This window comes from Haliaeetus leucocephalus, unplaced genomic scaffold (assembly GCF_000737465.1).
Source record: "Haliaeetus leucocephalus isolate CR32 unplaced genomic scaffold, Haliaeetus_leucocephalus-4.0 Scaffold317, whole genome shotgun sequence".
NCBI classification, from domain to species: domain Eukaryota; kingdom Metazoa; phylum Chordata; class Aves; order Accipitriformes; family Accipitridae; genus Haliaeetus; species Haliaeetus leucocephalus.
In genome coordinates this window covers 7855990-7877174 of record NW_010972753.1, presented here as the reverse complement: position 1 = coordinate 7877174, position 21185 = coordinate 7855990, and the positions used below count along the sequence as shown (strand labels likewise).

General features: G+C 40.9%; 1 protein-coding gene across 1 annotated transcript; it reads right to left on the bottom strand.

Annotated features, from left to right (window-relative positions):
* Positions 1 to 552: 552 nt before the first annotated feature.
* LOC104834176 (cytochrome b-245 heavy chain) lies at positions 553 to 21025 on the bottom strand. Its single transcript, XM_010571338.1, has 13 exons — positions 20957 to 21025; positions 18218 to 18313; positions 16671 to 16781; positions 12893 to 12977; positions 11496 to 11641; positions 10507 to 10697; positions 7194 to 7323; positions 6306 to 6398; positions 4619 to 4872; positions 4151 to 4313; positions 3162 to 3308; positions 1800 to 1924; positions 553 to 1083 (listed from the first exon to the last, which is right to left on the bottom strand). The coding sequence occupies exons 1-13, from the start codon at positions 20999 to 21001 to the stop codon at positions 957 to 959; spliced, it is 1713 nt and encodes a 570-aa protein (XP_010569640.1). The 5' UTR covers positions 21002 to 21025; the 3' UTR covers positions 553 to 956.
* Between the last annotated feature and the right edge of the window lie 160 nt (positions 21026 to 21185).

Sequence of the window (21185 nt, the reverse complement as noted above, 5' to 3'; positions counted from 1 at the left end):
AGCTACTGCCCACATGATCATTGCTTTCTCAAAGCTGGTTCACTATCAAAGAGGAACAGTAGGGCCAAAAGCACTGTATGCATTGAAGAATGCTTCAGAAAATACCTATTAAATCATTTAGCAACAAGTTTCTTCAGCCTTGAAAATCAGAAATGGCAGTCTTGAAAACACAAAATCTCTTCTTGTCTGGATCCCTGTACCGTGAATTTGAAGATGTGAAACCGAGAGCGTTCGAAGCAGCCAAGCGATGGCTCACGTGCCGGGTGTGGGACTTGGTTTGACTCTGTCCTCGTCATCCCCCCACAGCTGGGGTGGGGGTGCGACTCAGAAATCCAGGTGGTTCCTTTCCAGTTGTCTGCTTTCCTTAAGAGGAACGGCTGCTTTTCAGCTGCCTGCGTTATCTCTTGGACAAGATGTTTAGGCTTGTATTCGGAAGCCTGAAAGATGCTGGTGTGCAAAGGAGATTTCCTCTTGCAAGGAACAATCTTTCCCAGTCACCCTTCCCTTCCCCAAATCCCCCTAGTTCCAGGGACTGGCTGGAGCCAGGATAAACTGTCTCCTAATAGCAAGCATTATGCTAGAACGCTTTATTGTTTAATAGCATTAAGCTTCATCAGCGTGAATTGTCTCCCAAATGCATATGGCTGCCTAGACCCTTCAGCAGTCATTATGAATAATAGGAGGATAAAGGCAGTTAATTGAGGGGAAATATCCTCACACAGACAAAGAAAATAGATTTCTACTAAATTGCCAGGACGCAGAGGGCAGTGCAAACTTCCCTAAGGTAAAACTTGACTCTTTTACTCTACCACAGAGCCAAAATAATTCCCAAGCAGCAAAGGGATTTGTGTTAGTGTAGCTGAGATTAGAAGCTGGGCTGTCCTTCCCAGACTCCAAACAGAGAAAGAGATCCAGTCTTTAGACTTTGTATTGAACGACTCCCACATGCTTGGAAGTTAGAAATTTTCCTTGTTAAAAATGAAGTGTACTCCTCGCGGGTCAGCTTCTGAGTTGCTGATGCTCTGCTTGTTGAGTGTGTCAGCTAGGCCCTCGGGTCCACAGAGAAAAACACCTATTCTGGAGCTGTTAAGAAAATGAAAATATGGTCAGGAGCTAGGTATGGAACAGTTGGATGTTCTTCATGTAAATCAATCTTACGTTCTGTAGGTGCAAGTTTTTTTCTCAGTTACAGGAACTAAAGTAGAACGGGATGTCTATCCCTAAAACTTATAACCCCTTAAAACTTGCAAGGCACTTACTGCTGCTTCTAAAACAAATGGTGAGCTAAATCTCAGCTCAGGAGAAGTCAGTGGAAACAGGTTTATTGACCTCAGTGGAATCAAGGAAATAGAGCTTCAAAGAGCTTATGGCACAAATTCTTGAAAGGAACTCTTCTGTTTTTTTCCCTACTAATTTTGGGTGCTCAGCTAAAAGTCATCCATATTCAGGTTTTGTTTTTTGAGGTAGAAAGTATTTTTGGAGGTATTTAGATGTCATCTGATATTCCTATCTACTTGAGCTGGAATGATGGGGTATGTTTTTTCTGAAACTTCTGCTAGTAATTAGACACTCCATGAAGTACCTCACCAAAAAGGGATGATTTTTTTTAAAATTGTAGGTTAAAACAATTTGGTCAAGACCATAGATCCTGTCCACGGCTGAAACAAGAATAGAAAATACCTGGAGATTGTTAGAAAAAAAATGCTCCTCTAGCTTTATCAGCCAAAAGAACAAGATTGTGCTATTATGGCATTTAGTTAGAGGAGGTCCAGAGACACTATTGATTTGTACAGGTTTACCCAGGATGCTTCCCCGCAATAGTTTTGAACTCATTTTCCCAGTTAGGTCTTCCATACAAGGTTTTCTGTTTAAGGCCTGTAATCACATCTTTCTCTTCTTCATGATGCATTACGAAGTGAGTGGCCTATGGGAAATGAAACAGAAAGGATAGCGTAAAGACAGAGTTAGATATAGCAGCATTATGTCCTGTTAAAAAAAAATAATATCAATATACACTGAATTATTTCCAAACTGAGAATATGGAATTTATGGTGTTTAGCAAGGAAAGCTAACATTGGTAAAGTCCTGACTATCAGTGTCTATCATCTCCTCCTTTTCCGCAGACTGGGCGATCTCAAGAGTTAAAGCTCTGAAGCACTGAACACAGCAATTAATTACATTTCTTTTGCAATGAACTGATTTAGTCTAAGAACTGTAAAATAAAGCTATGAATTAAAACTTTCACTTCAGGTACAATAATACAACTCCCTTGACCTTAATGAAGTTCTCCCAGTTTGATCTCTGGAAGCTTTGATCCATATGAGGAGGTCTTGTTCACCCTCCCTGTGTTACTTTCACCTAGACCAGCTAAGCTAAGTAAAGCCAGGAGGAGAAGATGTGGTTAAGGGCATAAGTTCAGGCCTTGCAGAGTTCTGCAGCACTTTTAGATGAGAAAAAAGTTACAGGTAACTTTATTCCCAAGGAAAAATTGTGTGACTTTTCTTCTTTCCTTCCTGTTTTGGTTTTGGTTTTTTTTTTTTCCATTGCATGTGTGGTAACTTCCTACCTTGCTCCTACCCCTCCCTGTCTGTCTAGCTGAGCTACAGCACTTTAGGCACATGGTGAATTTTACAATGCTGAGTTGTAAGTAAAATAAACCATCCCTAAAAGTAACAGAGTGAGCACCTTTCCTGACTCAATCACGCATTCGCAAGTGGCTCATGGAAGAGCTGCTCCTTTGTATCCCCACAGCAACCTCCATGCATGGGACCAGATAGAGAACTCACAAGAGTCCTGAAACAAATACGCTGCCATCGCTCAAACTTTGTGCATTAGCTTCTTCAGTCCCAAATGCCATTAATTATGCTTTAAGCAGTATTAGCTGTCTTAGAGAGACTTGCATGGTCACCTGAGGTTGCTGCTGTGAGGAAAGACTGCTTCCCAGAGTGCACAACCAGAGTAAACCAGAAAGGAATTGAGAATGCACATTAGCAGCTGATCCCATATAACTTCTGATGGGTAATACCTGTCTGCATGTGAAACTTCTGAGAGCCAGATGGAGGCCCAAGATAAAGACCATTTGAACATTTATCAAAACATAACAGACTTGATAACATCAGCCTCAGTGCATATGGAAGTGATGTTTTCCTCTGTGCTGTTACCTGAGATTCATCCCAGCCTGTAAGGTAGATGTTATAGCTGAGAAAGTCTGCGTTATTCCTCTCCTGCATTTGAGCCTCCAGAGACTGCAAGAGGTCAGCAAACCATTCAAAAGCATGAGTGTCCCTGCAAAGCCAGTAAAAATAAATCTGGAAGAGACAAGAGTGAGCTGTCAGGGGACATAGGCACTTATGGTTTCTGGTTTATGTCTGCTGGCAGAATGAGGATTGTAGAGCTCTTGTAGAAATTGCCCTGACCACTTCGGTAGATGGGTAGGCTGGTATCAAGGGTATTTAGGAGTTTTGACGCTGGGAGGGTTGTGAAGCAGAATGAGTGACTGCAAGAACAAGGAAACATCTTTCTATTTCTCTTCCACCAGCAGGTTACATTATTAGTTCATGATGTTTCCCCACTTACATCCTTGTAAAACAGTTTGTTAGGACATAAATTAATGATTTAGAGGTAGACTCTATCTCCCTGTCTGCTGGCAGGCAAGGTAAATTAAAGCAGGTAACAAAACCAGTTCTGTTCTGTGAATATGACCATAACTGCAGAGTGTGACCATGCACCTCTGCCCAGGGAGTTTCCAGGGGCAGGAGGGGAGAGGAGGATGGTAGCAGTGCTCTTCCACTGACGTAAAGTTGTTCTTTCTCTGTGTTTAGGGAAGGAATGCAACATTTGCATAGGCTGTATTAGTGCCTTGGACTTTATGTTTCTCATGCAGATTGAACAGCATCTCCACTGCACATGGAAGTCCCCAAGGCCACAGTCAGGATTTGCATGTGTCATTTTGCTCACAGGCTATTTCTCCTTTTATTATGTTTTTGCTTTTGACCCTCCTGCTTCCTTGCCTGCTAGTCTTGTGAGGTAACTGGACTCTTCTCGTAGGACTCACACACGTCTGAAGCCAGATCGCCTTTGCTGGGCCTGTTTTGATTTGGGCTGTCGGCCCTTGAACAATTACATGGGTTCTGGGAAAGACGACACGTACCTTCTTGAGTTTTAGGTTGGTCGAATCGTGGCAGTATTTGTACCAGACAGACTTGAGTACAGATGCAAAGGGGGTGACCCCTATTCCAGCTCCAACAAGCATAACAGTTTCATAACTGAATACATCCTCGCTCGCTGTTCCAAAGGGGCCATCCACAGCTATTCTGAAATTGAAAGTACACTTAATAAATCAATAGTGAATATTTATTAGCACCATTTAAAACAACAATAAAAAGGTAAGGTGTTTTTCTGCTACCATGCACATTTGGGCTGAATACTAGTCAGCAAAAGAAGAGGTAGGGTTGATAGGAAGAAACTGTAAAGAGCCATTTAAGGCCCACATCCATGATGGAAGTAGTTAAGGATTATATCACAGGTGCCACCAAACTGGTTGAGCAAAATTGAAGCTATTGTAGGTGTTGGTCGACTTTACCAAGGTTGGTAAAGGTTGGAGACTCTTTGTACGTACTTGGGCAACTTCCATGCCTCCTGGAATTCTTGCTTATCACATCCGCAAGCATTGAACAAGCCCTCTGTCCAGTCTCCTACAATACGGATGTGAATGCTGAAGTAATCCTCTTCTGGAGCAGAGGTTAATGTAAATGGATGCCATTCCAGTTTAGACACTGCTGGACATTTGACAAAAATGTATTGCCCGACCTCCATCTTGAAGCCCTTCTTCATCATCTGGAGCTCAATTGTCTTGAAGGGATGAATGACCACCTACAGTGAGAGAGATAAGGGGAAAAAAGGGAAAAGAAAAAGGTGTCTTCACTGTTCACTGGATGTAACTACATCCTCCATCACTAACATCATCCTTTGCTATGAGAGCAAGGAAAGCAGGTGAAACTTTGTTCCCAGCAGAACTGGGAGTGAGGAACAGCACCTGACAGCCAGATGAAAGACTGCAAAAGATGCTCAGTTTTTGGTTGAAGTACTTTTTCACACCATGCTTGCAGTCACTCCAAAAGGGACAGGTCAGACTGGCATATCTTGTAACACATCACCAGATCTATGTATGCACATTGTTAATTCCAGATGCACCAAACACAGTGGCACAGACCACAGTGTTAATGGATCTGACTGTATATATAGGGACAAAAATATAGGGCTGTCATACAGATGGGGAATTGAATAGATAGTACCACCAGAAACTGATGTTTTCGTGTTATAGCTGGGTGGGACCTATAATATGGGCATTTGCGTTCTGCCTGTCTTTAGCCAAGAATAAATAGAAGCAATATTCTAGAAGCAAGGCTAATATTTCTGTCACTATGATTTTTTTAATCCTAAAGTTGTCTGCCAAGGTTATTTTCATTTTTCAGAAGAGATATGCAAGAGGGAGAATCAAGTTTCTCTATCTATTTATGTAGGTATTAAAAATAGTGGCTAATTATCTGCCAATAGGGCACTAAGCAGGTGCCATAGACATATGCTGTAGAAAAGGCTCAGAGATATTTTGGTAAAATTACCAAAAAGCACACTAGCATATAGGAGCCTTCCTACATGTCAGCATCGTGCCAGAGCACAGTAGAGACATCTAATGTCATCCCCCAAGCCCTGCTATGATTTGAACAGGGTACGTCCACAAGATGCAGCACGGTGCCATGTGAGGAAATTACACTGGGAAAGGCCAGGGTAGATTTTATATGTTTGAGCTTACTGCCATGCTAATTTGTCTGTCAGACCTTCAGAACCAACATTAATATCTCTGCAACACACCATGTGGAATGGAAGCTCAACCTTAGGTTTGGCCGCACAAAATAGGCACCCCCTAACTCTCCTTTTCAAGAGTCATTTGTTCTGCTGAAGAATCAGAATTCCTAAACATATGGGTAGTTTTGAAAGCAAAGATTTGGTATCTTAAATTATTCTTAAGGCTGTGGAATTTCCACATTGTGGAATTTTTCATTCAATACAAAGAAAATTAATTTTTCTTTCCTAAGAGTCAGTCCTGTGCCTTAGCTACCTTCCTCTTCTTGCTCTCTTTTAGAGGCAGGCTGCATTTAGAAGTTAGACGTTAACACCACGATAGCAGCCGGAACATTCCTTTCACTGATAACATTGTCTGCTGCGTAGGAGCCACTAGCTTTGCTGCACCATTTGGAAAAATGGATAATGTTTTGCCTGGTGTTAAATGTAACGTCAACACATACCTTTGTGATAACAACCTTCTGCTGTGACCTCCAAAACCGCACCAACCTCTCACACAGGTACAAAAACATGGGACCTACTACCCACTTCCATGTCTGTAAGCAGAATAAAATGAGAAGCCGGATGATGAAGATGGCAGCTTAGATTAAATCAAGTCCTGGAAATGCTACAAGCAGATGTGAAATTCAGGTAATCTAGATTAGGGAACCTTTAAGAGATATGTCACCTTCAAAATTACTTCTGGTCAGACAGGGAATTTCTTTCTCTGTTGAGGGTTGCAGCTAGCTTTTTCGTTGCTACTAGAGTGACAGCAAAGAGTGATATTTGTCTAAAAATTAAGGTAACTAAGTGAAATGTGGAGTAAAGCTCTGAATGTATTATTGACTCAGGTCTGTATTACTGCAGGAAAAGATGTAGTTTCTGTTAACAGATCAGTCTGAGATGTGAATGAACAACCAGCCCAGTTAGTCACTAAACCCTGAAGTTTCAATGTCACATTTCCAGAGGCATTAATTTTCTTTTAATTATCATTAGTCCATTAATAATGTGAAGTGATTTATTATGTGGATTATAGCACTTTCTAGAAATCCCCACAAGCCACAAAATACATTTTGGGTAAACAGTTCTCAGGTACTATTTTCTCATTGCTTTGCCTGTTAATTGTGCTCATTTTATGGCACAGTGGAAGTGGGTTGTCTGTCTGTCTGTAGTCCATTTCTGCTTTTAGTCCATTGTTTAAAAATCTATTGCTTTATGTAGAGAAAGCTGCCACTGAAGAGCACTGGGGGTTACATAGCTGCTTTTTGACAGCAAATGCATGTGTTATTTAGCAAAAAGAGTACAGCGTAAACATTGTAAATTGGATTTACACTGAAGACAACTGTTCTTACCATAGGAGGATTCCCTGAAAACTGGGGAATTGGGCAAGCCCCCTTCTTCCCCCAGTGAGTGAAGTTCTTGTAGCAAATCTCTGGATTATGTTCATCCAGACTCGCAGCTGTCTGGCCCCGTACAATACGCCTGGAAAAAAATAAAAATCATTAAGGCAATGAAATGAAAATGAAGGTATCTGTCCCTTATTGTTATTCCATTTATGTACTACTCTATTTATGTACAGTTGTGGACTTCTGCAGTGCTACAGCTTTGATACAGCTTTACTGCTCTAATCAACCCACAGAATTGCTATTAAAGTGATAAAAATGGGGAGAAAAGTTTGTGGGGGAAAATACTGACTACAAGATTAGGTGAAGAACTGAGAAGTATGTCCATTACCATTTCCAGGATATGGTCACAATAGGAAAGCTTCATTCTTTTCAGAGTTACCCTACTTTTTAATTCAGTGAAAACAAAATCTGGAGTGGGCAAAGTAATCAATTTCCTAGGGACAGGTACAGAAATTATTTCTGTTGTTTATCTTAGAAACTTGGAGAGCCCTTTCCAACATACATCCTTCCTTTGACCCTTCCTCTCCCTCTAAAGCTGTGGAGTAGCTGTTCAGTTGGTGTGAATGAACACAAATGCTTCTGACGCAAAGCAGCTATGCCAGCTATACCAGCTTGCGTCAGCTGATGATCTGGCCTCTATATTCTTGCTTGGTTAGGGGGTTGTGTTGTTGTTTTTTGTTGTATTATAGAGAAGCCTGATTGCTCCAGTTCAGCTATATTTCCAGTGGCGGAGCTAGTGCTGAAAGACAGTTTCAGTTTTGAGGGGGAAAAATATATTTTGACCTTGTTCACTATTTCTTGCCTCTGTCTGGAGTTCTGTCAACCTCAGGGGTAAGTGAGAATCCCCAAAATGATGGCAATTATTAGGCCGAGGGTCATAGTAGAGAAATTCAGATTGAGATTTGCTGCCTTTCCCTAGAAACGGTCTGATTCTGATCAGTTATCTGCCAACATGATTCGATTGATATCTTCTTCCCACGACTTCTCTTTCTGCTTTTCTAGCTCAGTTTCCATTAACTAGACTGTGTTTATGATGTTTCAAAAAACCATGGTATCAAAGTCATATGTATGCCTAGCCTGTTCACAGTCTTGAAAGTTAAATGATTGCATTGCTCATAAATATTACTAATGAACCTCTTCCTCATTAAAGGTTTGATTAACATCCTGCCTGAAAAATAAAGGGAAGGAATGACACTGTCCCAGGAGCATCACGAGTTGCAGTTTGCAGGAACATCACCAGTTGCAGTTTACTTCCCCACCAGTGACAGCGGGTTCAGCTGAGCTGCCCCGCTGGGATGAGTTACGGGAACAGGAGGAGCCCGTTTCCTGCCACTTCTCACCCCATTGCTTAAGGGAAAGTGGGCCTGAGGGTTTTTGCCTTGCCCTATGCTCCATTCAAGGTTTGACAATGCTGGTACCCTGCACAAGAGAAGGAAACCACTTATTTTCCCTTATTACTCAGTGTAGATGCTCCTTGAGTACTGCAATTAAGCTTTCAGTAGTATAGCCTTATAATTACTTCTTTTTCGGCTGAAAGTGTTACTTTAGCTTCCAAAGCAGGTTAATCTGCATCTCTGTACTCTCTCTTTACGTTTACGGTCATGGGAAGTTCAGGACATCTGTCTGTGACACATAGCTCATGCACAAAAAACATCAGTGCTGCAAAAGTGCTGTAACAGCTTGTAATGGACAAGAATCTGCCCCTTTGATTCTATTATCTCTGGTTCAGTTTTCAGTATATACATATATGTACGTATATATATGTATATTTGACGCACAGCCTTCTGTCTCCTGAGATAAACTGACATCTATGCCTCTCTCTGTTACTTTGAGACTGTCAGGCCATATTTGCTCCATAACATCCACCTAAGATGCCTTCCTTGAGTGCAAAAAGCCTGTCCAATATTTTTCAATGTATTAATATTTTCTCTAAACTCAAGATGTCATTCTTGCCTTTAAGGCCAAATAAGCGAGGCCACTGAGTTCACACCCAGATATCATCCTTCCCTCTACAAATAATAATATTCCTGTGTTTATCTCCTTCCAAAGGATAGCTGAACTTCTCTGACAACCAAGTTCAACCCCACTGCTGCCTAAACTCTTGTCTTTTCAGTACAGTGCAATTAAAATGGTGGAAGTATACTGAATATCCAAGTAAATAAAAAGTCAACTTTTATGAAATATATGCTCCTCACTGACTTCTAGGAAGAGCAACGCTTGCTCTCTGATAGCATTGTGTCATAACTACTGGCAAATTTGGACCTTTTGCCAGTAACTATACAATATTTGCCGCAGAAAACATGAACCACTTGTTCTTTTCCTTCAACAGGTTTTACTCAAACCTTCTCCTTTTTTTGGAAGTTGGAATGGACAAATATGCTGGTGGTGATTCTTATCTGCCTTCTATTTTTGTTCTTCCTGTTGTAGTCTCATTTCTGTCTTTTTTCTAGCACTACTGGACTGAGAGGAAGTGTTTTTGAATAGTCATTTTTGCTGGGCATTTTTAAAGCACACTTTCTAGTGCACCTAGAATTTCCTTTAAAATGGACAATACAGTATAATTATGAACTATGAAATGTGGCTTGGATAATTTAGCCCTTTTTTTTCTTTATGCATCAATTTTGTGGTTTTATAAAATGGAACTAAATTTCATTTTTCTAAGTGCTAAAATTGTGTTTGCGTAGTGCTGAAGTTGTTTCATTAGGCTTTTCAGCTATTTCAGAAGAAGGTATGGAATGAGCCAACAGTGGAAAAAGATGTTTGGCATTTGGAAGTTACAAAACTTACAGTTGCCTTTATTTGAGCTGCAACAGCTAAAAATCTATTCTCAAATGTTGCTGATATTAAAAGTTCATCCAAGTCTGAAAGATAAGTCTGTGTTATTATAGTTTTCATTTACCCAACAAAATCCTGGGCCCTATGTCATTCTTACATGCATGTGTGGGATGCAATTCCTTTTAGGAGAGAAAGATAAATTAACAATTAGAAACAGGAACCTTAGAAAAGAGCTTTCCCGTTAAAATACCAGAAGAAGTTGAGTGAGCTTAAGTATGCAAGTCCCATAAAGCCTCATGCCTATGAATAGCTTGTTGCATGTATCAGTGAGAGCCTCTTGGCTCTCAGAGCCTCTGTTGGCCCATCATTACCATAAAAAATAACTGCTGCTTAGTGACCTAAGTCCCTATACTTAGATGTGTAGAGGGCTTTACATTATGATACAGTAGTTATCGTGTATTGTGTGATAAGTGCGAATACTCACCCAGCACCATGGATGACAAGGCCAATGAAGAAGATGACAAAGAGATGGTGGGTGTACCAAAAGACTTCAAAATACGACCTTCGGATGGTTTTGGTGGATGACGTGATGATTAGTATGAGGGCCAGTGTGATGATAACACCAGTGAGACCAGCCAAATACGTGAAAGCCACATACAGGCCCCCCACAGGATTCTGTGAAAGAATTGCACACGTTGGTCTAAGGAAGGGGTTGCATCAAAGCAGAGCCAGCTGAACCATCGGTCGTCCCACTCGACAAATCCTGTACCTTGTTGTAGGTTTTAAGTCACCTTCCTTGACTTTGCATGCCAACAATGCCCCAATCCCACTCCGCTGTTGTTGCACTTCAGATTTACTTGTACTAAAGTAAGTGGAAGTAGAAAGGGTTTTCCACCAATTCACACACCAAACACTGTTTCTCACTCTGCCACTGCTCAGCAGTACGGGCCTGGGGAAAGTGAACACTTCTGCACAGCTCTGTTGTTACATCCATATTTAGGGAGGTAAATGAAAGTGCTCCTTTTCAGTGGCATTGTGCAGCTGTGGGTCTCATAACTCATACAGAGATCGGATGCTCAGCGCTTCTGAGGAATGGGGAAGTTCCTTATTTTGGTGTTGTTTTGGTGTTTTTTTAACCAGAGTTAAGGAGCCCACGTTCAAAACTTTTGCCTTGATATCAGTGTGCCTCTCTGTATGCCACATCTACCTTAGTCAGAAGACTTTTTTGCAGGGTATTTGTTTTTATGTCATGTTTTAAAACTACTTTGAAATCCTGAGGTGAAAAAGTTTATACTACCAAAATTCAGCAACAATATTGCTCACAAATATAGAAGAATGAATTGTGCAGAGTTTTGCTGCAAGATGGTCCAAACCCAGACTGTGCACACCAGAAATAGGCACTCTGCTCAGATTGTTTTATGTGGTCATCTAACCAAGTGTAATACTGATTCTTCACAGCCTGATGTCACTTACCCCAATAGTTTTTCTAAAAAAGTTGATATAGCTTTCATTTGGGTTATCACCAAGGCTAGAAAGCACAGCTGCCAGAGTTCCTTTCTCTTCAACACGGGCTTGCACACTCCATTCTACATTGAATAAGTGTGCGATGGTGTGAATTGCTAGGAGTGACAGGAAAGAAATAATCAGGGTTAAGCACAATAAAGGTACTCAGTGGGTTTGGCTATCATTTTAAACTTTGTAACATTTGGCAGCTGCAGTTTAAGACCTTTGCCACTCTCACCCTCTTCGTCACAATTTCAGATCACCGACACGCTTTACCATTAAAGCTTTACCATCTGAAGTTTATGTCTTTTTGAGTGGGGGAAGGAAAGAAGTAAAGGGAAGAAGTTTCCAGCTTTCAGCAATTCAAGTGGAAGAGCAGTACCCTAATTTTATGCCTGGGAAACTGAAGCATGAGATGGCTTAAATTATTTGTCAGGATCATCCAGAAATTCTGTAGAAGAGCCAAGAAGTGAATCTGGATCTCTTTGGTGTCACATTTGCTAGCACTGCTTTGCTCTGCTGTATAGCTAATAATCACTGATAATGTTCTCGCTGAGCTGGACGTGTCCCACAAACCCAGTACAGCTGAGGTGCTTCACACTATTTCCACTACACATTATTGCAGGGGTAAGCCGTACAACACTTCGCAAAATTTTTCCCCTTTTGTATCACCAAATACTTATTCACCTTCAAAACAGGGCCTGATGGGTACAGATCTAACACCCCCAAACAATCCATCTCTGCTGCAGACCTCCTCTGTGGCCTTACATTAATTAACTGCATTGTCCCACTCCTTTTCTATGAAGTGGTGATGAGATTTCAGCCACAGCTCAGAAAGGGAACCTGCTCAGCTCAAGTAATCTACTGATATTAAGACTGTTCTAGGATATATGATTTGTAAGGTACTTGCATTGAGAAGTGACAAATTTGATAAAAAAAAAAGATATAAACCCCTTAGTTTAGGAAATGAGAGATAAAAGATGAAAACATTTCCATGTCCAAGCTTTTTATACCCTTTTCCTCCATCATTTCTATTAATTGTTTCAGACATGCCAGCTAAGAAGTAAGTCTAAACAAGAATTAAAGCCAGGGTATCTGGTTCTCAGGGCATCGCCAAACACCCTTTATTAACCAGTGGCATAAATGGTGCTGGCAGTTCAAGAGAAAAGTATTCGTTCTTATTTATCTTTTGCTCTCTGCCAGTTGCAGAATAGTATTTGGAAACTGATTTAAGCCTTAGAACATGCTGACTCCTTTAGGTTAATGAAATCAGGTCTCTGCCCATATCCTTAAGTACTTGAATCCCACCCGGATTCTGTGCAAAATGCACGAGAAAGCAATAAACAAAGAAACATTTGAATACCAACCAGTATGAAGGGCGATCATCCATGCCACCATTTTGTGAAAGGTGAGGTTCCTGTCCAGCTGTCGTCTGACGCGGGTAGAGCAACACTTTGGGTTTGAAGAAAAAAAGTATTTTAATACTATTTGTGACGTCTCTGCATACTTATTTAAATGCAGGAGCAAAAAGAGAGGCCCTGAGCACAACAATTGGTGGCATTGCTAGTAAAAATCTGGAATTCCTAAATATAGACAAAAAACATTTCCCCCCATACTTCAGAATACAGGAATAACAGATTATGTTTTAACATGTACCATTGAAATGAAGTATTTGATAATGAGAAAAAACTTAACATCCAGTATGACAAAAGTATGTATCTTATCTGAGTGAAATTACACATTCTAAACAGAAGGAGGGATCACAGTCTGCCGTGGCAGGGTGGCTGCCTTGGTAGAGTCTCAAGTTGCCACCTAGCATCAGGATCCTGTTGTGGTTCACACTGTAGAAATGGACTGTAAAATTTGGGTATAACTGTCTCAGGGAGCTCCCACCCCAAATGTACTAGTCTGTTATGCTCGGTAATATGAAGTGATTCCCTCCCCAGAATACTGGCTGTACTTGCCAGGCATTCACTTACAACTTGTTGCTGGAGTTACCCGAAAAGAAACAGAAAGAAAAAAATCTCTGCCGATACAAACTGAAGATGTTGGTTCTTAAGAAAAACAGAATGATATTTTCATTAAGAATGATGACAGGTTCCTAACAGGCCCCATTTAAATTGTGCTGCAATCAGTGGGAGTTTTCCTGCTGTCTCCACACAGTGGAAAGCATGATTATCCGTATTGTATCTTTATATTGCTTTTGCTGACTGGCAAAGGGAAGAAAACACCATGCAAACTAACACAAACATTTCCTCATAAGAACCATGTAGATGTTTCACACAACAAATTAAGAGAGACCAAAATATTCTCCCAGCTGTGTGCCGGACAGTAACTTTGTAGATGGCAGGGTAAGGTAATGTATCGTCCCAGCTAATAGGGTGGGCTGATCATCCCAACCATCCAGGAGTGAAACAGAAGAGGGGATGATGAAACACCAGAACAATTTAATTTCTGATTTGTTCTTTGCTTAGTGGAGATATACCAGCAGTGGCCTTACTCTTCCATACCAGTAAGTTTCTAAATATCCCATGCGTATTAACTGTACAGATAAAATAGATGAGCAGGGAACAATTCTCTCCTTTGGTTATTCTCCAGCTGTGACACTGATTAAAGGGCAAAGTCTAACACTCTGGGGCTATTGCAATGACCTCAGTAGACTATAACAACAACCAGGAGAAATTTGGCCTTCTCTGTATCATGTGTCTTGAGACATAATTAAAAAAGATTGTAGAATAAACTGTAGCATAGTGAGGAAGTGGCAACTTGGCTTGACTGCCTTGAACTTTCTGTTTAAGAAGCAGAAGGCCAAGCAATGGCAAAACGCTGTAGCTAGATTCAGTAGTGAGGCTCATTAACAACAGCGATGAATACAGCAATAAAGGGCATGCAAAGACAATACAGCTGTTCTTTCAATTAATAACAAATAACTTTGTAGCATATGATTTCTGGGTGGCAGGAGGTAAAGGGCAAGAGTTGCCAGCACATTCCTATTGAACAGTGGGGTTGAACAATTCTGCCCTCTACTTAACCCCAATGACATTGCCATTGGAAAGGTCACTAACTTTTCAGTAAGTTATGTGACATTTTTAAATCCTGATTTTTCCTAAGACATCCTCACAGGTGTTACTTGCAGAGCATAGCTAATTAGAGACAACAGCAGAACAAGCACAAGTATTTTTTTAATTGCAAAAAGCAGCTGAAGTTGAACAAACTCCATCTAACAGCCCTGTTTTATGCCCCCCCCCCCCGCTCCCCCTCAGAGCCCTTCGCTTCCTCGTACAGCACCATTAGCAAGAGAGCGAGCTGCAGGCAGGCAGCAGAAATGGAGCTGTAGATCTCTGCACGGTTCTCACTTGCAGACTGGGTGTAGCCTGAGTGAGACTGTATCCCAGTGCCCGAGGCAGAAGGACTTACTCTGTAGCTTGAATACTAAGATAAGAGGGACAGCTTTGTCGGGATCCTGGTTAGAAAAGTCAAGTGATAGATGATAGGAGATGCGCAATTCAGGACAAGTAGCATAAAGTCCCAGCTGGAATACAGTTCTCTGATTCCTTGGAATCAGTTTTTAGCCTTCCAGTACCATCTCCAGAAGTGTCTTCAGCTCTTTCATTGCTCTGACCTCAGAAGACGTTTGCCCAACCTGCTTTCAGCTCGACCGCTGTGGAATCTATTTCAGACTTTATGAAGGCCTTGTATGATCAAGAGCTCATTGATATTTTCCAGTTGCATTCATCCAATGGCAACATTAATTCTTACTAAATTTACATTCATTATTGACTTCTGCAGCCTGGGGAGTCAGCTCTACGTTTTGGCAGATACGAGCTGATCTTTCTCAGGGCAGGGGAAGAACAGCTTTAACCCTACAGGTTTACTTACTATTCTTTTTCCTTTGTACATGGCGGGTACGGCTGTCTGCTTCTGTAGCATCCCAGCATCTGAAGGGGTATAGCACAAGACTGAGAGCCTGGTCTGTGTGGTTCCAACTTCATATTCCTAAGTGTTATGCCTTAAAAAGGCCAGGGCACTGGCCTTACTCCTAAATGTAATTTAGGAGCTTAATGTGGCAGACAGGTCTCATTTATTCAGCCACACTGACTATCAGGATATATGTACTAGATGCTGGTACAGCCTGTGCTGCCTCTGATTATGTTCTCATTACTTTGGATCCCACTCTCTTCCCCAATGAAGGACTGTTGAAACACTGCATCTATTTTATTGCTTCCTCTTTTGCTCGGCTTTTTCAGCCCCCACAGGCCATCTCATTTGCATGAAAGAATTTGTGCTAGATTTACAGATGAAAACCAACTCCTGTGAACTACTTTTGTTGACCATGTGTATATTAAAGAGGCTAGAGAGAAAGGAGGAATCATTATATATTTGGAAGGACAGTTCACGATGTTGAGGAGAATATTGCTTTTTCACTGCACCATGGCATGCATTGTCTGCATTATTTCTGCTGTAATAGCCAGAGATCTAGATTTCAGCAGTGTGATACAGTCAGTACTATCACAGGAGGCCTCTCCAGCTGTCACTTAGAATCAGTCGTCCCTTTCTTAGTGGTGGTTCCTCAGTGCTGTATATAACATTTGCATTTGGGAGCTAGAAATGGTCAAATGGCCTGTGAACTCTTTCATCCTGAGATGGAAATGCTGCTCAGACAAGAAAGAATGTAATTTATGAACCAGCTGAAAAAAGTCCCATGCTGAAAGTCTGTGAAGGACTACATTTACTTTAAGAACTGGACATGCAAAGACAGAAGACATGGGCTAATACCTTCCTCTATAAATGGGTGTTGCATCGGTGATGAACAGGGCAAATGTGTGTAAGCACCACCCACAGCTGCTGCCAGACAGAAGAGGGACTTTTCATCCAGGGCAGCATGATGCCCAGGAGGCAAGAGAAAAGGGAAGACTCGAAGGAGGCTAATTCAAGGCTAAACCTCTCAACAGAGCTCTAGACAGACCATTGGCATACAGACCTCAGTCTTGCTCATAGCAAAACTCGACATTTATCTACTTCTTAAAAGAGGACATCCCCAAAGTACGGTATATTTGGGGAACTTGGATGGAATTGCTTGGTATATTTGCAAGGCTGCTTGGCTTATTATCTTTCATAAATTTTGAAATTCTTTCTTCATCTTACCGCACTTGATCCTCTGAGGAAGGAGAGCAAGTTTCGACATACTGGCAGCAGAATCAGCATGCAGTTGAAATTCAGACAAGCTGCAGGGGCCCTTGCCAGTGCCAAAGCACGCTGTAATTGAAGAGATGCTGTTATTAAGTGCATTACCTAAGACGTTATCCAGGACGTGGACAGGCACAGATTCCATTTATGTATTATATCACAACTTTTCATGAGTGTGAGATCTAGAGTTAATTAACGATGTTCACATTTCAGAGTAGTCATGCTCTGGCCAAGTCAGAGACTCATATGCAGGCAAAACACATTCCTCCAGACAGACACCTTCTACTTCCAGTTTTGAAGTAATATGGTTGTACGAAAACCTGCCTGTCATGTCTGACAATCAATGGCCAAGCACAGATGCAAGTCTAAGCCATTAGTAGAATTTTCTGTCGCAAAGTCTTGCTCCTGTGGTTTCAGTTGGCTGGGAGGTTATGGTGGACAGAAGGAACAGCTTATGAGGGAAGCGGTTTTATGTTCTCTGTTGTCAGCAAAGGGAGTCTAGGGAAATTTGTTGCCTCATCTTTTAGGAATATGTTCCTTTAATGTTGCTTTTCACATCCTGAATGATTTCAGCTTTTTGAACAAATACTGTTTGAAAGGAGGGAATAATGACCATATTAATCCAAACACAATGAAGGGAAGGAAAAGGTAATGTTTACTCTCCTTGCATCGTTTGGGACCCTTTCAGGTTTCAAATCACAGTTAGTTACTTGGGGTTACACTGAGCTCTAGTTATCCAAGCACAGGTCTCTGTGACTTCAAAGGCAACTGCAGCATGATTGCAAAGGGCAGAATTTGATCCATAGATCTGAGCTGTATGCAGAAAGGGATTTCATGCTTTGTTGCATTAAACCATGGCTTTGCAAACCTTTTACAAAGTGCTGTGTTCTGTAATTTGAAGCTTAGACTGACTTTTATGTCTGTGATCAGGCTTTTAAAATATGTGAACAAATTAATTTTCTCTGTCAATTGGTCATGACCTGTGGTACCTTTGGAAGCAAGTTTGTAGTAGGATACATAATGCTGCATTAACCATTGGGTTATATTGAATAGCCCAGGGTCCAGGATCACTTGACTACTTGACAACTATTCACACGCTTGATGAATATGTGAATGATGATTACTTTTCAGAGCTAATAGCTTTGTAGACTATTCAAGCTGTGAAAAATAATTGCATGCGGAAATGATTGCACAATAGTTAAGCAGCAATATTTTATTCATCTTTTGCTTAATAAAGCAGCCACAATGCACATTTACTTTAATTACCAGGAGCATAATAGTTACCTGAAAACATTTTTAGAATGGGATCTCTCTATTTTGCTTACCAGCTTTCTATTCAGAAGGACTGGACATCTACCTGCATTCTGTTATCTGTTTGCATGTGACTTTTAACTCCTGCGGGAACCTGCTGCTCCAGCCACTTGATCCTGTTTCAATCAAATAAAACTAGGCAAAAAATGCTATGTGCTCAGTCTATGCCAAGGTAATACATGTTTTGTACTTACGCCAAGGAGTATTCTGGTGTAGAAGAATTTTGGTGGGATATCATATGCAAGGTAGTACCACCAAAAGAGGAAGACATTTAAGCCCAGCCACACAAGCTGAAAGAGAAATGAACAGGAAACTTTACAGTTTGTTGTTAGAAATCATATGTCTGAATTTACACAGTTCAGATAATGGTCGATTAGTTAATTGTGCTCCTGTTTGCACAGAGAGGCATACTGCAGGGTATGAAGGGTTCAGCAGGGGTGATAGAAATTTTTCTGGTGGAAGTGGGCTCTGATGTATGCACACAGGAGTACAGGAGTGGCTTTAAACCAAAATACAGCAATGGGTAGCTGAAACTTTTGCATAGCTCAAGGGGTTTAGACATGATTATATAAAGACCATCATATTACAGGTGTCTAGCTAAGTCTGCGAGTCTGGTTGAATCTCCAAACATCATTAAAGGTTAGGGACTCTTCCAAATGGCAGTTCCTCAGACATATTAACCTATGTAAGAGGAAGACTTAGGAGCCAGGCCAAAGGCCAAAGAAGCTTGAGATCTAAATATAGATGGCCTAAATTACACCTAAGGCCTAATGTTTTCTATTGAGTAGGAGACTCTAAAGGTTTGAAATCAGCCTGCAGGAAATATTCAACACAGGCACTTTGGTAGTGTTTAGAGTACCCAAAACTGGGCTTCTTCATAGCTGTGGTAAAGTATTGTCTCAGACTTGCACATCCTACTCTGCAGGTTTCTTTTGGAAAAGAGGTTATTAGCCCTTCTCAAAGCTATCTAAGGCAGGTACAAGCTCCTCTGGCCACAGAGATCATAGCGAATCTGGCCGTTTGCTCTTCTAGAGGTGGTTGGCTGATTTCACATCCCATAGTGAAACCAACCTGTAGCAGTGCACCCTCAGAAATTGCGACATTACAGTCCCTCACTCCTCCTAACCCATACTTTTTGCTAGTTCTTTGGCCCAGCTGACACTGTAAAAAACTTGGGGTCAGTTTAGAGCTTGAAAACGTCTTACCCTTGTGGCATAAATACAGGGAAATGAAGGGATTTCCATCTGGGTAAGGCAGTATATGGGAAATCCCCAAATCCTCATTAAAAAACTAAGCTCATCTCAGGATTAAATGCTTAGGATACGTATTTAAAGTGAGAGTGTGCCACTCCCACGTATGCTAGCCTGACAGCATGCCCAGAAGACCAAGACATTTGGCATGATCCTTGATGGTGTCTCACAGTTCTTCTTGGTGTTGACCCACAGGGAACACGGACCCTTTGAAAAACACTGTGGCACCTCTGGCAGCTTGGGTTGAGTTGCAGAGTTAGAAGCCGTCTGTGCTCTTTAGCTAGGACCAGTGAAGGCAGCATTGGCTGGGGTTTAGGCTGTCATGTTTCTGTTTTGTGGGGACAAATCAATAGAAATTGTGGCTGTCCTGTTTCTGTCAAGCATTGGACAGCCCTGTACCTAGTCAGTGTGCAGTAGAACTGTACAGGACAATGCAGAACACTTCGGTAAGGCTTCAGCGAATTGTCCTTTTAGCTGGTTTCTTTATCAGTGACTTTGTTGATTTCCTTCCCTATTAGCAGACCTTGTTACAGCTTTCAGACTCTAAAAACAAATTCCTTATTTGAACAAAGTATGGGCCTCTTACTTAATTCTTCTAATATTTCAGTTCTGGTGGAAAAAAAAAACAACAAATGCCAGAATTCACCTCTTGGCAATTTCAACTTCCTCAAGTCACTGAAGGTGTCAGCAAACACAGTTACTCCTTTTCAAAGCACTGAAGTGCCAGGGTTATGTTCCTAAACTGGAGCTACACATCTACAATATAATATATAAGTATGGATGGTTCATAGCATCAGAAATACCTTTTTGAATAAAGGTGTTCACATTTCAGTCACCACAAATACATAAGGTCTATGTCTTCTTTTTCTTCCTCTCAGTATTTACCTCTACTAACCACACTTGGCAACAATACCTTAACTAGTACTACATTTTGGTGTTGTATATGTTTATATATATATATATATATATATATATATATAAATTCTATACCTGTTGTATCACACTGTGAAGTGAAAAAAAAGAAAACACTGAAATACTAACTTCTGTCTAAGTTTTCTCCAAGGAGCACTGCCCTAATTTACCCTTTAGCACTTTTAAATGTGACTGGGATTTTCAGTACTTTAAAATCTTGCTGAGAATCAATTTAATCTACTTTCACAGCCACTCTAGTCAAGCTGCATTCAAACTCAATTCAAATACTAGGTGTCTTAATGAAGGATTCATGAATCTCTTCTCTAAATTCTGGAATCTGACTCTAATACAAATTTTATACCATCAAGACACTGTGCTTTCAGTTACACCCACTTTTGTTTATAAAAGTGCAAGAAAGGGTGGTTTTTGTAATTGCTTTCTCTATTGAAGCACACATAGTTAAGTGAGATGTAATGTTATTTGTTTTCCTTACGTCACTGTTGCATCCAAAAACCCCAGACACTTAAATATTTCTAACAAAGCAAATGAAAGTTAACATATGATCATTTCTCAGTTGACAATGAAGCCTACAGCAATTGAGATACCAGACAGAGCTCCTTAAAAATTATTCTCTTGAAGCATTTCACTGCACTCGCTGCCCTAGTTTCAGCATAATCATATGCATCGTTCACTGACATAGGGAGAACTGCTTAGTACAGCTTTCTGTAGAACTTTTTACCAGACTTAAATCACAATAAAAATTGTACTTACAACAACGAAGATGGACAGTCCTTCATTCTCTACCCAGTTACCCATGATTGCCCGAGACGAGCACGCACAATGGCCCCGTTCTTTCTCAGACAGCCTCTATGTCTTCTCTCATAAGGAAGTGAGAGTAGAAGCTTGCAGCAACCTGTTTCCTTTCTCATTCATTTAGGAAATAAGTTAACCATTGAATCATGTCCATACTTCTGTTTCAAACGTGTTTCTATCATCTTTA